The sequence below is a fragment of the Taudactylus pleione genome, unplaced genomic scaffold (assembly GCF_031769625.1).
Source record: "Taudactylus pleione unplaced genomic scaffold, aTauple2 ptg000093l, whole genome shotgun sequence".
Lineage (NCBI taxonomy): Eukaryota > Metazoa > Chordata > Amphibia > Anura > Myobatrachidae > Taudactylus > Taudactylus pleione.
Window position 1 is genome coordinate 23,741,701 of NW_028284495.1, and position 19,960 is coordinate 23,761,660.

Sequence of the window (19,960 nt, forward strand, 5' to 3'; positions counted from 1 at the left end):
ATTGGTAACTTTACTGTATCTTTAAGAAGCCATGACAGTAGCATCAGTCATTGTGTAACAGACACATTCTCATGATTTTACTAATGGATGATGTGTATGTAGATCACAGAAAGCACCATCTAGATTAATGTACTTGTGTACTATATCCCCATGCTTCTAAACTTGTTCCATTTGTAATGTCTGTGTCTCCTCTTCAGCAATGTACGAAGCCTGCAAAGATGTTGAAGCTCCATCAAGTAATGTCAAAGCTTTGGGCTTGATGTGTGGGAAGGAGGCCAAAGACTGCAATGCCACTAATTGGATCCAGTACATGTTTAACAAAGACAATGGACAAATTCCTTTTACCATAACGCCCATATTCTCAGGTAGAGTATTACTGCTATTCTGTGACCTTTTATAATCGGCCTCCTAATTTTTCCTAACTTGCCAAAAGCCAGTGGGTCCTGTATATAAATGAGCCACGGGCAGATTCAGAATCTTCTCAACACTGTTTAGGCTGAACAGAGACAGAGGGCCAAATGTGATAGGGTGAGAGTTTAGCAGTAAACTCTCAAGCTGGGTACACACGGTACGATGTGTACCCAGCGATACGATCCGACAGCCGATACATCAGGCGGTCCCCACACACAGGGCGGTCTGGTGCCTGACCACCCAATATCCCGCCCCCGAAGCCTCCCCCCCCCCCCCCCCCCCCCCCCAGCATAAACCAGCATTGGATCTTTCATCACTTCTCCAAATTTCTTGTGCATGCAGAAATATCTGTAGGAGTGATGGACGACCCCACGCGAGCACGCAGCGGGCGATATCATGCTCCCACACAGAACGATATAGCTGCAAACTCGTTTCAATCCGTTGGATCGGCCGCTATAATGCTCCGTGTGGGGGGGCCTTCACACTTTTTAAACTCTGCCAACATGCAAACTCTCATATTTTTAGACTCAAACTCTTACGATTTAAACTCTAATCCAGATCTTTTCCTATTTTAAAGAAAAACTCAACCAATGTCTAAACTCTCACATTTTCTAAACTCTCACCCTATTACATTTGGCGCAGAATGTTTTTCATAACCTATTACAAAATAATTTGCCAATATGTATGTCTTTATAAGTGCTTCTAAATACATTGTGTTTAAATATTTTGATCAGTGTTTCATTTTTTTTCTTTCTACCATTTTTCAGTCTGATCTATCTTCAGCATCTATTGTCACTATCAAATGTAATTTTCATTCATTCTGCGCTCTAGAATAATGCAATCAGTTGTTGTCTCCAGATTGAAATAACTCTATTTATATTTTATAGATTGGATTATTTTGCAGAGCAGTTCAGTTTGTATCCGTTTATGACAGCCTTCTGTATTGCTGTCATGATGCCTTTTTCTGGGATAGTAATGACCATATATTTGCTCACTAGGTACCTGACTGCGTAATTAATTTATATATGTACTTTACAGATCAGTCATTGCCTCCAATGATTCCAATGAACAATGGCACAAAAGGATGCAATGAGTCTGTGGATGAAGACAGTTCCCCCTGCAGTTGTCAGGACTGCACGCTGGTGTGTGGGAGCAAACCTGCACCTCCTCCACCCCCGACACCTTGGCTTATTTTGGGTTTGGATGCTATGGCTGTCATTATGTGGATAGCCTATGTTGTGTTTTTGCTACTCTTCTGTGCAGCTGTCATTGGTGCTTGGTGTTACAGGTACATTTACCCACTTGATATCTACATTGTGGCTAGACAACTAATGTATACCAAGGTTAACGCATGTTTTCTGGAGGAGTTTTTCAAATGCTTGTGTTCAGAACAAAGCAAAGGAAAAACAAATACACTTACCGCATTAATAAAAAATACTGTAGTATGTGTGTATAGAACTAATAAAGTGTTTAAATGAATAAAACAATAAACAATCCAATCCAGTTACATAAGTGTAGCAAGTTTAAATGTATTTGGAATTGCAATATAGACACTAGGTGTTTTTGATCAGAGCAAAATGGTTCCTACCAATATAACTTGTATTTCAGAGGCACAAAATACGGTAAAGCTGGGTACACACCTATACAATCGTCAGGCCATTCTTTTGATATCGATAGAGTGTGTACGCATGTTCAATCCTGTTTTGTCGGATGAAAACTGGTTGAATCGGAGGATCGCATCTTCTGTGCAGGTTCATTTTCATCTGATTCGACAGGGCCTGGTCGAACCGAAAGTGGTGTGTATGCACCTTCCACCATTTTTGCGACCATTCTTACGATTGTACACCAAACCTGGGGCTGCCTCTCAGGGCGTGCATAATTACATGCTCCTTTTCATGTACATAATCGCCATTTTTTTACCTTTACTCCACCACCTATACTGCTAGGCTTGGCTTGCTGGAGAGTGTAGTTCCACAACTTTCTGGGCTGTGTAGTAATGCAATTGTTAGTGGACTCAAGCATACGTCCTTTTACCTTAATACCTTTACCCGCTCCATATTGGTATCAACTAAAATCAGGGCATTATGGCATGTTGAAGCCCAACATCACCCTCCTATAATTAGCCATGTATTTACTTGTATACAAAAACTCCAGTTTTGTACTAATAAACTTTTTATTTATATAAAGGAATAATACACCACTTTGTGTTGTATCACGAGCATTTGTAAACACAGAACTCCCAAGGGGTCTTTTACAGCAATGATTTTTTACATAAAAAAAAATACGGAAACTATGGTTTCCATATTTATTATGTAAATCTCCTATTCAGCCATGGGATAATGGAGAAGATAATGCAATTATCTTCTCCATTAATTCCCTGCTCGCAGAGCACTGCACTGTAGGGATCAGTCATTGATCTCTACGGTGCTTTAACGCTTTTTGCTATTCAGCAAAGCAAAAAGTGTTAGATCACTCGAAAAATATTGACTTTATATAACGCTATCTCAGAATATCATTATATGAAGAAAATACTTAAATATCCCGTAAACTGCAGGAACAGAGGGAAATTTTCCCATAAGTCCCTGCAGCATTTTATATACCCACCCAGTCTCCGTGCCTGCTTCCCGGTGACCGCTGATAGGTAAGTCCAACTAGAGCCTGTTAAACCTGCCGAAAGTGATTGACGTGTATACAGGTTGTATACCAGCCTGTATACATGTATATTTATGTGCGATTTGTATATAATATATATATATATATATATATATATATATATATATATATATATTATGAAAGCACATAAATATACATGTATACAGGCTAGTATAAAGCCTGTATACACATGTCAATCAATTTGGACAGGCTGGAGATGCAGTTACCTCGTCGGCGGTCACCGCAAGCAGGGACGGAGACTGTTCCCGAGCGCATGACTGAGCATGCGCAGAAGAACAAACAGAAGGTATTGTTTTCGGAATTCTGAAAACCATGCCTTCGGTGACATCACAGGGACAGCGTGTTACCGCAACTGCTGTCCCTGCATAAAATATTGCTGAATAGCCGCAATAAATTATCATAATTGATAACTCGTGACGATGTTGTCTGATAATATTCTGAGCAACATAGTAACTCTTGCGGAATAGACCCCCAAGTGCGATTCTGCAAACATAGTGGTGTGTGTCGGTCATGCGGTCCCATGGCAGCGGCGCATCACATGTCTACACCCCGGCCTGTTTCCATGTGATGTGTCACTGCCATGGTCCCATATGTACATGTTTGTAGGCTTAGAGATTTGCACTTTAAAATGGCAGGTGCCTAAATTGATAAAGACAAAAGAACGTTCTGTACTAAAACTACAGTAGCTAGTTCAGAAACGAACGGACGTAACAGCTCTGAAGATGGTCACGTAGGCTTGTTTTGGTCTCCTAATCTCACTCCCTCCCTGCCCATTATGTTAATTTTAGGTACACCCACTGTGAGCGCAGCCTGAAATCGGGAAAATGTGTACGCTGGTACAATCATTTGCTTGCGATATTTCGGCAGTGCGGGATCGAATGTCGCACATTGGATTGTATATGTGTGTATGCTCGTATCAGCACTTCCGAACTGGAGCATTATCGATCGAACTGTCGCATTGAATGTGTGACTGTATAGGTGTGTACCCAGCTTAAGTCCTACAGTAAAATGATCATGTTAGTGTAGGGTCCCATCTGAAAGAGGTCACCCTGCCATGGTAGATGGGCATCCACAATTTGATAACACATTTAATTATTTTAGGGGCCAGTTCAATTCTGCGTAATAGCTGCAATGTGCCAAATGATATGGCACATCATGGCCTTCAACTTTTTAATTACCCTAATAGGCAAATAAGTACACAGATGATCATCACATCATGATCAGCGGCACATCACAGAAAATTGAATCAGTCCCTTTGTGTCGTAAATGTGCAACTTTTTATATGCGCTTTGGATTGTGTATTGTATCTTCGGTCACAGCAGTGTAGCACCCTTATATGTATTTGGAAATTAGGGTATGTTGACCAAACCCCACCTCCTCTTAAAAAAAAAAGAAAAAAAAAAAAGATGGATGTAGAGAGAGAGATCTCTCTATAGCTATTTATATTTCTCTATCTCCGTCTCCTCAACAATGATAGTTAATGGCACTCATCCCCTCAGAATTATCTGTTAATAACACAATAAGACCTTGTTGACACTATCCAAATATTGATCCCACAGTCCCCTAAATAAAGAAAAGGGGTTTTATCTTCAATTCCTCCATATTTTGTGTAATACTTTAACTTTTATAAATTAATTTAGGGATCAAACAATGAAGTGCATTTGTGTCAGTCACTCAAAAGAGGTGTTTTAAAACTGCATAAAAATACATCTAAAACAAATATTCTAACTATTGAACCGTGTGGAAAATTATGTGTGTATATAACTTGGTATTGCACCAAACATAGTGTACATCACACAACCTGGTAGGAGTACCAGAAAGCTACACCAGATCAGGTCCTCTAAGATCCCTTGCTTGTCTAGGCTATCACACCACCTAGGCTTTTCTCAGAACATGCAAAAAAAAAAAACCCCATCTTGTGCAGTATGTGTATAAGGTATACTATATCGACATATGCAAGTATTTATATGCAGTGCGTTTGAGATAAAAAAAAAAAAAAAAAAAAATTGTGTGGGGATACATTTCTTTAAAATATCTGTTTAGTTTTCTGTGTATGCGTCAGTGCTTGATATGTATGATGTGGATGTGAAACTGTTTTGTTTGTGTTACTGTGAAGATTGATAATCCCTGCTATGTTTTTTTTTTTTAGTTTCAGTTCACGTTTGCTTGTTGCCTTCTGACCCACCTCTGTTTACTGCTCTGAATTCTTTTTCATTTTGGTATTTATTTCGGGATGAACTTTAGTTTCTGTCTTGCTAGGTCATGGTTGTGTTTTGTGGTGGTACAGACAAAAAGTGTCTTTCAGACATACTGGTTAAAGTTAACCAATTTGTCATAATGACCATTTTTGTCCATTTTCCGGCGTTTGGGAGCAAATGGTCGATTGTCATTTGCATACATTGTCAGATTTTTGTTCCAACCAGCCAGATTGGACAGATAAGCTTATGCTGGGTACACATTAGACGATATTTCTGATCCGGCGGATCGGAGCGAAATATCGGACACATCGTCTTGTGTGTACTCACTATGTCGCTGACTGTGCGCTCCTGCACGTAGTCAGCGACAGCTCCCGTCAGACCTGCATGCAGGTCCGACAAGTGATATCGTTAGGGAGGGCCATATTGCCGGATGCAGCATGGCCCCCCGCGTCGCTCCATTGCCCCTGGCATTGGCAAGTGTGTAAGCACTTGCCGATGCAGGCACCGCACTGGGTCCCATCGCTAACTAGGCCGGTACACACTAGACATCGTCTAGTGTGTACCTATCTTAAGTCATTTCTCAATATGCCCATACCTATTGGGTCACACCCATTACTGACATGTGAAATTATGAGCTTTTGTTTGAAATTATAAGGTAATGTCATCCATCTTCAATGATCAGACTTCTAAAAGTTCTGCTTTGGCACCCAATTTACTTCATTTACTTCTCTTTAGTTTCACAATTAGAATGATTCTACCATTTATGTTTCAGTGTAAGATAGAAGTCTTGTATTGCTTTATCCTCTTTCTCTTTCTTCTGGGCTGGGGGACACTGGACCATGGGGCTGTAAGTGGGAAGGCATGGATTTGGCACTAACACTGAAATCTATAACTCCTCCCCTCTGCAACACCTGACTTCAGTGTAAGTTTAGTGCCTGTGGAAGTAAGGCATGTTTTTCAGCAGCCTTGGTTGTCTAGGATAGGATTTTTATTTGTTTTGTAATTGATTTAGTTTTATCTTTTACTAATAGGTGCTGTGCGCTGCTTACAGCAGAGCACAGCAGGAGTGATGCGGTGGTAAGCGGCTGCCTGAAGGGGGGGGATAGCTCTTCCTACCTGGTACACAGTCCGGTCTCTGTGAGACCACCTGGGCCAGGGAATTGTGCGCTGCTGTACTTGGTAGAGGTGCAGGCATTTAGAGTGGTCCTGGGTGGCTGGCGCCATATTGCCGGGTTTCTCCTGCCGGCGGCGACTGTGGGGAGAGCGCCGACTATGATAAGCGCAGGCTAGTCCAAGTGTTTCCCCACAGAGGGGAGTAACACTTGAAGGAAGGAGCAATGAGGCTCGCTCAGTATGACGGTGGGAGGAGCCATGGCTGCTGGTTCCCCCCGCTCTCCAGTGACAAAATGCAAGCTCCCAGGAAGTCTGATCACAGCTTTTTAAAGGACACAAGCCTGAACAGCATGGAGGGAGGACAGAGCAAGCTCCTTTCCCTCTGCAGCGTACAGCTAAGTAGCTTTCAGTATTACTGTAATCTGTTCTTGTGCCTGCTTGGAGTGTTTGCATATTCATTGCCACTTGTTAGATATTTTTTGTATTTTGTTTTCTTTTCTGGGCTGACTGCTGCGGCAGGGCAGGAAGGGGGGTGCTCTAATGACTGTCAACAAGTCCACAAAGGGCCAGAACCCCACTATGGCTATATTTTTTTACATGTGCCCAGTGTAAGGCTAAATTGCTGTGTGGACAACTGGATGCAGGGGCTTTGTGTATGGACTGTCAGCTGGGGCCCACGTGTGCGCAGCCAGCTGGGGGAGCCACTCCGCTTACGGAGGAGCCGGCATGGCCTCAGGCTATGATCCGTTCACTCTGACCTGGTGACGTTGCTCCGTTGTAGAGAGGAACTAGCCCAAGCAGCGCCAGCGCCTGTTTTGCCCTCACTGCCTGCTGTTGCAGGGGGTTGATACCAGGGTCCTGATCCTCCTCGGGTTCGTACCATGGAGCGCTCGGCGGAAGGGGTCGAGAAAGTATTGTCCTTTATGGAACGCTTCTTTGAGGAGTCAAAACTACGCACATAAGAGTCTTCCTCCATCCAGTGTCTTGTTGGAGTCAGATCCTGAGGGGGAGGAAGAGGGGGAACTCCAAGAGGAGGTTCTGCCCAACGAGGAAGCATCAGACTCTGCGTCAAGTCGGGGCGTAGAGGACCTTATTATGGCAGTACGACAGTCTTTGGACTACCTGGACCTTGATGCCTCAGCTAGGGCGGAAGGGCCATTTATGCGTAGGTGTAAGAGGGTTGTTTGTTTCCCAGTGTTTCAGGATCTTTCAGATCTGGTAGAGGAAGCCTGGAAGACCCCAGATAAAAAGTATGCTGCTACTCGTAACTTTGCAGCCCTTTATCCCTTTCCACAGGAGCAGGTTGCTAAGTGGGAGCTGCCTCCGAGAGTGGTTGCGGCTGTGGCTCGTTTAGCAAAGCACACGGCTCTGCCGGTCCAAGGGGCGGCCTCCTTTTAAGGATCTGCTGGACAAAAAATTGGAGGGATGTCTTTAGGAGTATTTTTATGGCTGCTGGAGTGGTTATTCGCCCATTATTGGCATCTGCATGGCTCTCTCGAGCCATGGAGAAGTGGGCTGACAAATTAGTGGCAGTGAGGACTTACTGACACTGGCGGAACAGATACATGTAGCTGCAGACTGTGTGTGAGGCCGCACAAGATGGAGCGCAGATTTCCTCTAGAGTCTCAGCCACAGCAGTTGCGGCACGCAGAGCACTCTGGCTTCGCGCCTGGGAGGTGGACGCCAAATCTGAACGCGCTTTAGAGTCTCTGCCTTTTTGTGGAGGCATCCTGTTTGGCTCTGAGCTCGATACTATTCTATCCCAGGCGACAGGTGGAAAGAGCACTTTCCTGCCAGTGGTGCCCCAGAAGCTTAAGGGCTCACGTTTCCAAGTCTTCCGTTCTTCCTTTCGAGGAGGGGGAACGATTAGAGGTCAGGGGGCCCTAGGACGCTCTTTTTCCCACTAGGGGTTCTGCCCCCTGGGGTAGATTCTCCGACACATTCAGGCGCCTGGGTGCTAGGGCATCTGGGAAGCCAAGTACCTAACAGGATCTCAGCCCATCCGGTCTCAGGGAAGGTAGGGGGCCGTCTCCTTTTCCGAGACAGGTGGGTAGCTTCGGGAGTAGATGCATAGGTAAGGGGCATTTTCTCTCGAGGTTATGTGATCGATATAAGGGGGCAGACGCCACGACGTTTCTTTGCTACAGCATTACCCAGGGAGCCTGAGACTGGCCTTAAACCAGGCTATCAGTTCCCTCTGTTCAGAAGAGGTTATAGCTCCTGTTCCACAGTCTCAACAGGAACAGGGATTTTACTCCAACTTGTTCCTAGTCCAGAAACCCAGCGGCACTTATCGGCCTATTTTGAATCTACGAGCCTTGAATGCCAGCCTGTGGGTGGATCGGTCTCGCATGGAGTCGCTCCGATCAGTGATCCAGGGTATATCGGTAAACGAGTTTCTGGCGTCTATCAACATCAGAGATGCATATCTCCACATACCGATCTTGGCGGGTCATTAGTCTCTACTCAGGTTCGCGGTTGGAAGAGCCCATTACCAGTTCCAGGCTCTGCCGTTCGGTTTGGCTGCAGCTCCGCGGGTCTTCACAAAGATCATGGCAGCAATGGCAAGCTTACTGCATTCCGAGGGAATAACGGTGATTTGCTAGTAAAGGCGGACTCAACTGCCCAACTTCAGCTCCACCTGGATCACACTGTGCAGGTGTTACTGCATCATGGGTGGATACTGAATCCCGAGAAGAGTCACCTCAGGCCGTGCCAACGTCTGCCGTTTTTGGTTGTGATCTTCGATACAGCACTGGAAAGGGTTTTCTTAACCAAGCCCAAAGCCCGGGACCTTCAGGACTTAGTAAGGAAAGTGTTGTCTGCCCCTCGGCCATCCGTTTGGCTGGGGATGAAGTTACTAGGCACGATGGTCTCTACCTTCGAGACCATCCAGTACGGCCGTTTCCATTCACGGATTCTCCAGTGGGAGATTCTCCGGAATTGGACGGGCCGCTCAGACGACCTTTCTTCTCAGATTCTGGTTCTGTCAGACAGCACTAGTCAGTCACTTCGCTGGTGGCTGATTACCGATCACCTTCTCCAGGGTCTGTCCCTGGTGACTCCCAACTGGATTATTGTCACCACAGGCGCAAGTCTCAGAGGTTGGGGAGCGGTGACTGAGAACCTCTTGTCTCAAGGGGACCTGGTCGTCATCAGAGATAGGTTTCCCAATAAATATGCTGGAGCTCCGGGCCATTTATCAGGCATTGTGTGGGGCTCAGGCCCTCCTGGCGAGCCGCCCAGTGAGGATCCTATCAGACAACGCCATGGCAGTGGCATATGTAAACCAATAGGGCGGAACCAAAAGCGCACTTGCCATGGCAGAGGCAAGTCTCATTCTCTCTTGGGCAGAGACGTTCCTCCCAGCAATTTCAGCAGTCTTCATAGCGGGGGCGGAGAATTGGGAGATAGACTACCTCAGCAGGACTACGTTCCTGCCAGGGGAGTGATCTCTCCTCGCGGAGGTTTTCCAGCAGCTGGTCCAGAGATGGGGGCTGCTGTAGGTCCCTCGATTTTGTGCAAGGTCCAGAGATCCTTTGGCATTTGTAGTGGATGCCATGACAGCTCCCTGGAACTTCCGTCTGGCCTACATTTTTTTTTCCCATGTTACTAAGAGTACTCCCGTCGAGTCAGGGAGCAGCAGGTTTCAGTCATCCTAGTGGCTCCAAACTGGCCGCGCCAGTCCTGGTTCGCCACGGTTCTCAGGCTAGCCGCATGGCCGGCTTGGAGTCTGCCTCTGTGTCCAGATCTTCTGCTACAGGGGCCATTCTGTCACGAGGGCCTACCTCAGTTGGCTTTAATGGCCTGGTTGTTGAGACCGGGCTGTTGAAGGCCAGGGGTTTTCCCCTTCAGTCATCAGAACCATGCTTCGGGCGCGGAGGCAGGTTTCCGCGCAGAATTACCACAGGGTTTGGAAAACCTATATTGTGTGGTGTGAGCAGCAGGGAGTACATACTGCCCAGTTCCGTCTGCCAAGGTTTTTAGCATCTCTGCAGGTCGGTCTGGAAGCCGGCTTACAGCTTCAATTTTTGAAGGTACAGATTTCGTCTCTCTACATTTACTTTCAGCAGCGTCTGGCTCTCCTCCCAGAGGTGCAGACTTTTTTACAGGGGTCTTGCGAATACAGCCTCCGGTTCAACCGCCAGTAGCGCCATGGGATTTGCCCCTGGTTCTGTCGGCTCTTAAGCAGGCTCCTTTTGAGCCTTTGGCATCCGTGGACCTTCGGTTCGTAACGTGGAAAGTGGTTTTTCTTATGGCCATTGCCTCGGCTTGGCGGGTCTCTGAGTTGGGCGCCTTGTCCTGCAAACCACCTTTTCTAGTTTTCCATGACAAATAGGGCTGTGCTCAGGATGGTTCCTTCTTTTCAGTCGAAAGTGGTTTCATCTTTACACTTAAACCAGGAGATTTGTTTTTTCTGTTTTCTCATCTTCAGAGTCCTCAGGGGACCAGGATGATCTATCACTGTTGGATGTTGTCCAGGGTCCCGCGCAGTTATTTAGACAGAACTTCGATCTTACGTAAGACGGACTCTCTTTTGGTTCTCTACGATGCCCACAAACTGGGCCGGCCAGCCACAAAGCAGACCATTGCAAAATGGCTCCGCTCAGTGATTTCAAGGGCTTACTCAGAGGTGGGGCGCCTGGCACCAGCTAGGGTGTTGGCTCATTCCAGTAGGGCCGTGGCGCCTCCTGGGCGGGGCGTCACAGGGCCTCGGCTGAACAGGTTTGTCACGTAGCCACCTGGTCCTCTTTCTTTTGTGCGGTTCTACAGGTGTCATGTTTTTGCCTCCGGGGACGCCCATTTTGGGCGTACAGTTCTCCGGTCAGGCAATCTGAGCGTTCCCTCCCATGGGGGCGGCTTTTGAACATCCCATGGTCCAGAGTCCCCCAGCCCAGACGAAAGAGAAAATAGGATTTTTGGGTACTTACCGTTGAATCCTTTTCTCTGAGTCAGGCTGGGGGACACTGCGTTCCCTCCCTCACGCTTGGCGGTATTGAGTATGAGTTATGATTTTGGGTCGTATTGACCGTAAATTTAAATTTTTTTTTGGAGTGACAGTATCACTGAGTATTGCTTCTCCTTACCAGGCACTTTTGAAGTTGTACTGAAGTCAGGGGTTGCAGAGGGGAGGAGTTATAGATTTCAGTGTTAGTGCCAAATCCACACCTTCCCACCTACAACCCATGGTCTAGTGTCCTCCAGCCTGACTCAGAGAAAAGGATTCAACGGTAAGTACCCAAAAATCCTATTTTAACCAGTTCCGTTTTAATGTGTCCTTTTGCTTAACTGTTTCAGGAAAAAGAATATAGTTTCAGAATATGCTCCAATTGACAGCACTTTAGCATATTCCGTCAATTCCACTTCTATAGCAGGTATGTCTGGAAATTGAAGCAAAATTTTATATCGAAGTATGTTTTATTCTAATTATATAATCTAATCATCACTGTTACAATTTACAATAAAAATACTGGCTTTATTCTATATTGCCTCACAGCAGCTTAGAAGTAAGAATCTGCTCTGGTTAGCCAGAAAGTGGGTATTTGGGTGGGGGGAGTGAAGCAGCCAAACCAGTTATCGCCGAATTCTATTAAATGGGGCATCCAGGTATTTAGAATGTGTTATGCAAACAAAGCGGTCCGCTGTAATCGCGTGGCCATGCTTAAACAATATGCAGACTCAGTATATTACCGTGCAGAGAGACCGGCCAGAGGTAGAAGGATTAACGATTTGAGCGGGTGAAGGTGAGAGCGGTAACTGCCGCTTGATGTTATTGGCGTGCTCAGGCTGCTGGATCATAGACTCCCTGGATAACGTAACGCTGAGATAACAACATCCAGGCTAGAGTAGTTTAAATGTACAGCGTCTGTAAGTATAGTGTTTGACCAGCTCAAACAATAGCTGCAGGACACAGGATATTTACCGGCTTATTGGATATGCGGTAAAAAAAACATACTGCAGAAAAGTGGTGTAGACCTATAGTGAAGCTGGGACATCAGTTTCATATATCAGTCACAGAGTCTGCTACCTATTCATGTGCAGGATATAGGATTATTACGAAAGTAGCTATTACACATTTGATACAATAAAATCAAATTGAGTATTTAACTATTAACATTGTATCTGGGATCATTTAATAGATATTTGAAACGCTGTCTCATAGCAAATTCTTTAAATGTATTTTTAAAAATCTTTTTATGTGGAAATCAGGTGTTCCATTGAAATATATTGTCAATTGAACTAGTGCTGCTATTGTAATTTTTTTCATATATATATTTTTCATATACTTTTTGTGTTATTGTTCACATGTTGATGCCTTTTATTAAAAACATTTTTGGTGTAATTAAAACAAGGCTCCTGTGTGTCAATTAGAGAGCACACTGTTTTCCTAAAAAATCTAGAGATACAATTGACTAATATGATGAATCACCATGCGGAGTAACTATTTATAAGTTTTTCCAGAGTGTTAAATACGATAACCTAATGTTAGGCTTGTTGAGTGTCCATATATAAAATGGTGTCAGTGTTTTTTTTTTTTTTTTTTTTTTAAGTATGTTTTTATGGGCTTGGTATAAATTCCCCAAAAATTTAAAGTTGTAGAATCCATTATAGAGTATATAGAGAATATTTTCATGCATTAGATATCAAATTCAAAAGTTGGGTGTGTTTTTAAATAAAATATAGTTGCACAAAACTTTAGTGGCCGGCTGTCTTCTAATGCCTGTGTGTTTGTACATTGCAGGCGATCCATCGTGCTGTGATAGAATCGGGGAGCGGCTTGAAAATGGTCTGCGAGTGGCTTTCACAAAATGGGGTTCCTTCTGTGTCCGACACCCCTGGATTGTTATCTTCTTCTCTCTTGTTCTTATTGCTGTGTGTTCCGCTGGGCTAAAATTTATGCGGGTAACAACAGACCCTGTGGAACTTTGGTCTGATCCACATAGCCAGGCGCGCAGAGAGAAAGATTACTTTGACACACACTTTGGCCCTTTCTTCCGTACAGAGCAGCTGATCATCACTGCACCCTTCAGCTCTGGAGACATCTATTCTCCAACTACAGGAGATGACATACATTTTGGTCCACCTTTAACGTTTGACATTCTGTCCAAGGTAATTGAATTCTGATCAGACTGCGTGAATGGTTACACTTTACATGGCATAAAATTTATGGAGATTACTTTGGAGCAAACTTGATTCAAAATGCATATAAAGCAGGGATGTGCAGGCTTGGTTTAGTTCTGATTTTCCCGCCAAGTTTGGATTTTCCCCGCCAAAAATCAGGTCTCAGAAAGGGGCAAAACATCATCTTCCATGGACAAACATCATCATTCCTGGACTTTTGTCTGGCGACGCATGACAATCTTTCAGATGTACACACAGGTTGATCTCCCTGTACCAAGCACGGTGACAGCACATTCTACTCGGTCTGTAGGGCCATCGTAGACACTTAGTTGTGGTGCCTCCGCTGAACAGTTGTGTAAGGCAGCCACATGGTCTTCTGTCCACACTTTTCTTAGGTTCTATGACTTTGATAGTTTTGCTTCTCAGGATGCGTTCTTTGGGCAGCGAGTTCTCCTTTCTGCTCAGGAGCGTCCCCCACCCTAGGGGAACTGCTTTAGGACATCCCCATGGCATCCCTGTGGATACCTATGGACCCTGAGGAAGAAAATTAGAGTTAAGGTAGACTTACCTGGATAACTCCTTTTCTTCGAGGTCCATGGGGTCCACTGGGTACCCACCCTGACACACCTGGCTGCATGGATACATTTTTTTTCTTTCAGTCACAAATTCCCTCATCTTGTGTAAGTGTGTTTCTAGTGTGCGATTTCTCTTCCTTCTCCTCTTTCCTTTCCTGCCTTGAGTCTTGTTAAGTAAACTGAAGGCCTATGGCTAGGGGCGGGGTATATATGGAGGAGTACCCGAGGCATCCTGGGAGCTGAAGCTTTAACTGTTTGCCTGGATCTCCCTAACCATAATATCCCCATGGTATCCCTGTGGACCCTATGGACCTCGAAGAAAAGTTATCTAGGTAGTCTACCATAACTTTCATTTTGCCTACCCCTGAACACCATTGTTAGACTGTGTGTGAATTTTATTAGAGACTATAAAGATTTTCAGAAATAAGACTCCCAAGGATGTGAGTGCTACAGTGCTGTGCACTTGTAAGAAATGTGTTAATGTAATCTCTCCTCGGGACCCGGAGCAGGATGGCAATTGTCAGTTGCTCTACAGTCCTGCAACAGGCGATGTCAGGATCCAGTCAGGAACCGGCTTGGGTGTCCATGTTAACACAGTTAATGTTGCATTTGGTAGACCGACTGGTAGCTCCAGTGCCCCCTGTCCCTAGCTCTGCGCCACAGCTTCCTATGCTGGAGCCACCTTGGATGCAATAATTTTCTCAGTCCGTACAGGGGTTAGCTCAAGTGTCAGCATCTTTTCAGCAGATTGTAGATAAGGATAGAGTTCCCAGACGCATTCCTGCTGCAAGCGAGAGTTCTACGCCACTATCTGGGGGAGGTTTGGAGTCTGAGGTGTCCTCAGATGGGGAAGTAAGTGCTTCTATTACCTCTGAAGTTGAGCATTTTTTTGGTCCCAGAGGAAGCTATATCCCCCAGTAGACGTAGAGGCTCTTATCAGAGCAGTAAAATCTATTCTCCTGGTTGAGGGTTCCGAGCAACCTCCTAAATCCGAGGCACCTGCATTTAAATGGGGGTACACACTAAACGATATCTTGAGTGATTTGGCCGATTCCGTCGCATCGGAACGACAAATCGTTTTGTGCGTACCCACTATCACGATGCCGATGCGCGCTCCCGCGGGTGTCCGTCGCATCTTCAGATTTTTGTACATGCAGAAAGATCTGAGTATGTCACAAGCGATGCCATGCTGACGAATGCAGCATGGCCCCCACTATCACATACCCCCGTCCCGCCGACGCTCTGTCGTTGCCGGCATCAGCGACTGTGTATGCACTTGCCGATGCCAGCACCCCAGCTGGGTCCATCGCGAACGGTGTCGTCCTGGGTACACATTGTCTAACAGGCAGTAGAAGGCGGTAACTGAATTTTTTTTCTGTGGCACAGCTAGAAGACCTCATAGCGGTGGCGTGGACTCACCCCAATAGACTCTTTCAAATTTCTAAGATCATTGCTACCTTTTACCCTCTCCCAGCAGTGGATAGGGCTAAGTGGGAGTTTCCTCCCCCAATGGATGCCCATATTACCGGTCTTATTCGGTTGTTTCTTTTTCCTATTAGTACTGCTTCACTTAAAGATCCTACGGATAGGAAGTTAGAAACATTTCTGAAGACCATTTATGTTCATGCAGGTGCTCTTGCTCGCCAGCACTCGAAACTGCTTGGATGGCTAAAGCTGTCTGCCCCTGGGCTGATGCTTTAGAAGACTGACATACTTCGGGTACTCACAGGGGAGATCTGGTGTCTCTGGTGGGGTAGGGGCATTTTCCTACCTGTCCGAGCCGGACAGAGATACAGGAATTTTGACCTCTAAACTGTCTGCCTCTGGGGGTGTAGGTGGTACTTGGAGAACCGGACACAAACAGCAAAGCTTTTTCTGTCCCAGGATGCGCCGGTTCTTCCCTCTATACCCCGCCCAACTCAATTTTCGTTGTTGTCCAGCAGGAGCTGGATCACCGTTATACAGTGGAGCTGCTTTTAAGCAGCCCAAGCTTTATTTTATGATTTTTCATTTTATTTTACTATAATAGAGCAAGCAGTCCTCTGGACGTCTGTACTGCTGCTCCATCACCCCTCCGTGGCGCCGCGACTCCAGACGTAGTCTATGTACTATCGGCGGGGCTCCGGGGGACCTAGCTAGTGTGGCTCCTCGGGCCCCAAGCTGCAGCCGGGACTCAAGGGGACAGATCAGGTGGGTTCCCGCTTGCGGGAACTCGAGTCTATGCGCAGTCTTACCTCTGGTCTCAGAAGACCGGAGGCGCTGATGTAGACACCGGTTCGCCACCATGGCATAACTAACTGTACTTCACATCTACTTGTATTTGTGAGGGCTGTCACATACTGCATATCTGTGTTGCACACTGCACTGTGCCGTATTATGCATATATCTGTGTTGTTCACTGCACTGTGCCATATTGTGTGTTATACTATCCTTGCAGCTATGTCTAGCAAAGGCAAGAGTAGCAAGCAGTCTACTGCTCCTACTCTGGTTTCTTGTAAGTCCTGTTTAGCAGGTTTAACTCCAGAGGAACCCATTCAAGATGGTCTGTGCATCTCGTTATACGGCACCTGGCCCGTTGGCCCCTGCAGCACCTCCTCAGAAACCCCCCTGGGCTTCCTTTTCATAGGTGTTGGAAAAAATGGCGGACCATCTAGCGGTCCCTGTGGTAGCTTCCCCTATGGGATGGCCACAACAGGTAATTCCTGCAACTCCAGTACCTCCTTTGCCTCCTCCATGGGTAGCTGTACTTTCTACCTCAGTGACTAGTCTGGCAGCTGCCTTTACGGCCTTTCAACAATTGTTGCTAAAGGAGAGACCCTTACCTAGTAAAACTACTAAGTGTGCTGTTTTATCTTCCCAGTCCACTCCGCTATCAGATTCTGCGTTATCGTCTGAGGAGGCAGAAGACGCAGACCTCTCTCCCTCTCTGACTCACCCTCAGGGGTAGGAGCCTCCATCTAAATTGAATATACCTGCAATAGTGAAAGCTATAAAATCAATTCTTCAAATAGAAGATACAGAACCCACTCCTAACTCAAAAGAACAACTCTTTTTTTAAACAGCAGAAGGTAGTTCTGCCGGAGTTTCCTCACTCTTATCACCTTTCTGATCTAAAGAGTGAAGCTTGGAATATGCCAAATAAAAAGTTTCAGCTGCCTAAACGCTTTATTTCTTTTTATCCTATTCCAGCTACTGATTGCGCTAAATAGGAAGTTCCCCCAGCCGTAGATTCCCACGTGACACGCCTGTTTAAGAACTCTACCTTACCTATCCATACAGCAACCTCCTTGAAGGAGACCACAGATAGAAGGATTGACGCTTGCCTGTAGTCTATATACTCTCTTACAGAAGCTATTACTCGTCCTGCCATGGCTACAGCCTGGGTGGCAAAAGCCATTGAGAGCTGGGCTGAGGCCCTAAAATACACAGTTCCCTCTGATTATTCTCGGGAACAGCTGTCCTACATATCGCACATTAGGGATGCAGCCTCCTATTTAGGTGAAGGGACTTTGAATACTATTCTCCTAGCTTCCAAGGCATCTGCTACTTTGGTGGTAGCCCACTGTGTAATTTTGGCTTCGGTCGTGGAAGGCAGACTGACTCTAAAACGGCTTTGGAGTTTCTGCCTTACTCTGGGGAGATCCTGTTTGGCCCAGAATTGGACAAGATTGTGGCTACCTTGGCAGCTTCTGATGGCTTTTTTGCTCTCTGCATCTACCACGAGGCCTTGGATGTCATCCTTTCGGCCCTTTTGACTCCAGGAAAGTCTAAAGGTCAGTCCTCTCCACAGCAGCCTTCATCCACAAAGGCCTCCAATCCTAGGACCAAACAGGCCGGGGCTACTAGACGTCCAGCTACCAAATCTGAGGACAAGCCTTCTGCCTGATGGGGCAGGCCTTCAAGCTCTCCAGAGGTCCTTTACCTCAATCTTCAGGTAATCATTGCCTTTCTACAAACACACGGCTGGCTGGTCAACTGGAAAAAGTATTCCCTCACCCCATTCTCAAAGGATGGTTTATCTGGGATCCTTTCTGGATTCTCAGGGTCAGAGAATCTTCCTGACAGCAGACAAAATCTCCTCACTGAAGCACAGAGTGCGCAGGTTTCTCCACAATCGCCGAGTGTCAATTCACTCAACAATGCAGACCTTGGGATCCATGGTATCCACCTTCGACATGATGGAGTTCACTCAGTTTCACTCCAGGCCCCTATAGCTGTTCCTATCCAGGTGGAAGGAGCTGCCTCATCTGATCAAATCCCAGACGATGGTCCTCTCTATGGAGGTTCGCCTGATTATCTCCTGGTGGTTATAGACGTCCCACTTGAACAGGGATCATCCCTTCTGGATCCTGGTTTGAGTGCTCTTCAGAACGGACGCAAGTCTCCGCGGATTGGGCGCAGTGACAGGCCAGCACTCCTTCCAAGGACGTTGAACTCACAGAGAGGGTCCTCCAAATAAACGCCCTGGCGTTTATACAGAGCCCACACTTTGGCTCAGGACATTCTCCAGGGCAGGCTAGTACAGTCCAAAAACGCCACGGCGGTGGCCTACCTCAATCACCAGGGAGGCAATGACAGCAGTGACACGCTTCCTCACATGGGGCCGAACATCACCACCCAGCTAGTTCTGCAGTCTTCATTCCGGGGATTCTCAATTGGGAAGCAGATTACGACGTGCACATTGGGGGGTGGTCTCTACAACCAGAAGTCTTTCAACTCCTGGTGGACAAATGAGGCCTACCGGTAGTGGACCTCATGCCTGTGCTGGATCAATAGGAACTGCTGCTCGTGGTGGGTGGAGTGAAAGCATAAAGCTGCAGGTGTGAAAATACATTGGGTCATCGATGAGAGAGCATGAATTGCATTTGATGATGAGAGAAGATCAAGCAGTTTTTATTTTTCTGTTTTCTCAACTCTGTGTGTGATCCAGAAGTTATAATGGGATTCATGAACAGTCTAATTTAATTTGGCTATTGCTATGTCCAGTTGCTTCTCTCTTGTACAAAAAGTATATTTTGTTTTGTTTGTTACATAGTGTATTGGTTTAATATAACTATAGCCATGGTATAATGGTTTTCATTGCCATTCACCATAAGGAGGGGGGTTTAACCCCCTATTGTTGCAGGTACTATTCAGTGTGCTGAGGAACAATATATGAAAACTATATGGTCATAGAAATCAGAGATATTAGTTGCATGCATTTGCAAATACATGGGAAGCTGCTAGGCCACGTCATGGCTTCTCTGTCACTAGCAGTCCCTAACACTCAGGGGTTCACATCCGGGGTGCAGTGCACCCCGAAAAACGTCCAGCCCAGGACCCCCCCAGGGCATCACACGAAATTTGGAAAAAGAGTGGCAGTGCAGTGTAAAGTATAGGTGTGTAAGACTAATTAATGAGTGTTGGAAAAAGGGGTTAAAATATATGTGAATTATTACATGAAAAAAATACAAACATAATATGTGATGTAAAAAGCAACTATGTGTATTAAGTGGTGATGCCATGAGGCATGGTGGTGGGTGGAGGCATCACTGGCAAAGTGAAAGGGGTATATCTGAACAAAAATAAAGCTATATAGCTAATAGATTGTAAAGACAACCCTTTGGTGATTGATTACACAAATTAGTCATTCTTGAATAGTCCACGGGTTCCCAAATGTCGTGGCACCCAGAGGTGCCTCGGGGAACTTGCAAGGGTATCTCGGAGTGGTGGTCCATTATCAAATAAAATAATTTTAGTCAGTGTGATAGGCAAAACCAGTGCTAATAACTTCCAATCAAAAAATATATGGACAAAAAAGCGCAGCCCTGTAAACCACCACATAACTGACCCTAAGGGTGACATATAAGCACGATTTACTTCATTTAA

At 45.8% G+C, this 19,960-nt stretch overlaps 1 protein-coding gene across 1 annotated transcript in view; it reads left to right on the forward strand.

Moving 5' to 3' along the window:
* The window catches only part of NPC1 (NPC intracellular cholesterol transporter 1), a 92,692-nt gene that overhangs the window by 39,028 nt on the left and 33,704 nt on the right, over positions 1-19,960 (forward strand). Inside the window, exons 5-8 of the mRNA XM_088469609.1 lie at positions 198-365; positions 1,450-1,699; positions 11,694-11,770; positions 13,138-13,505. Coding sequence (XP_088325735.1) covers positions 198-365; positions 1,450-1,699; positions 11,694-11,770; positions 13,138-13,505 — 863 coding nt within the window. The remainder of the gene's footprint in view (positions 1-197; positions 366-1,449; positions 1,700-11,693; positions 11,771-13,137; positions 13,506-19,960) is intronic.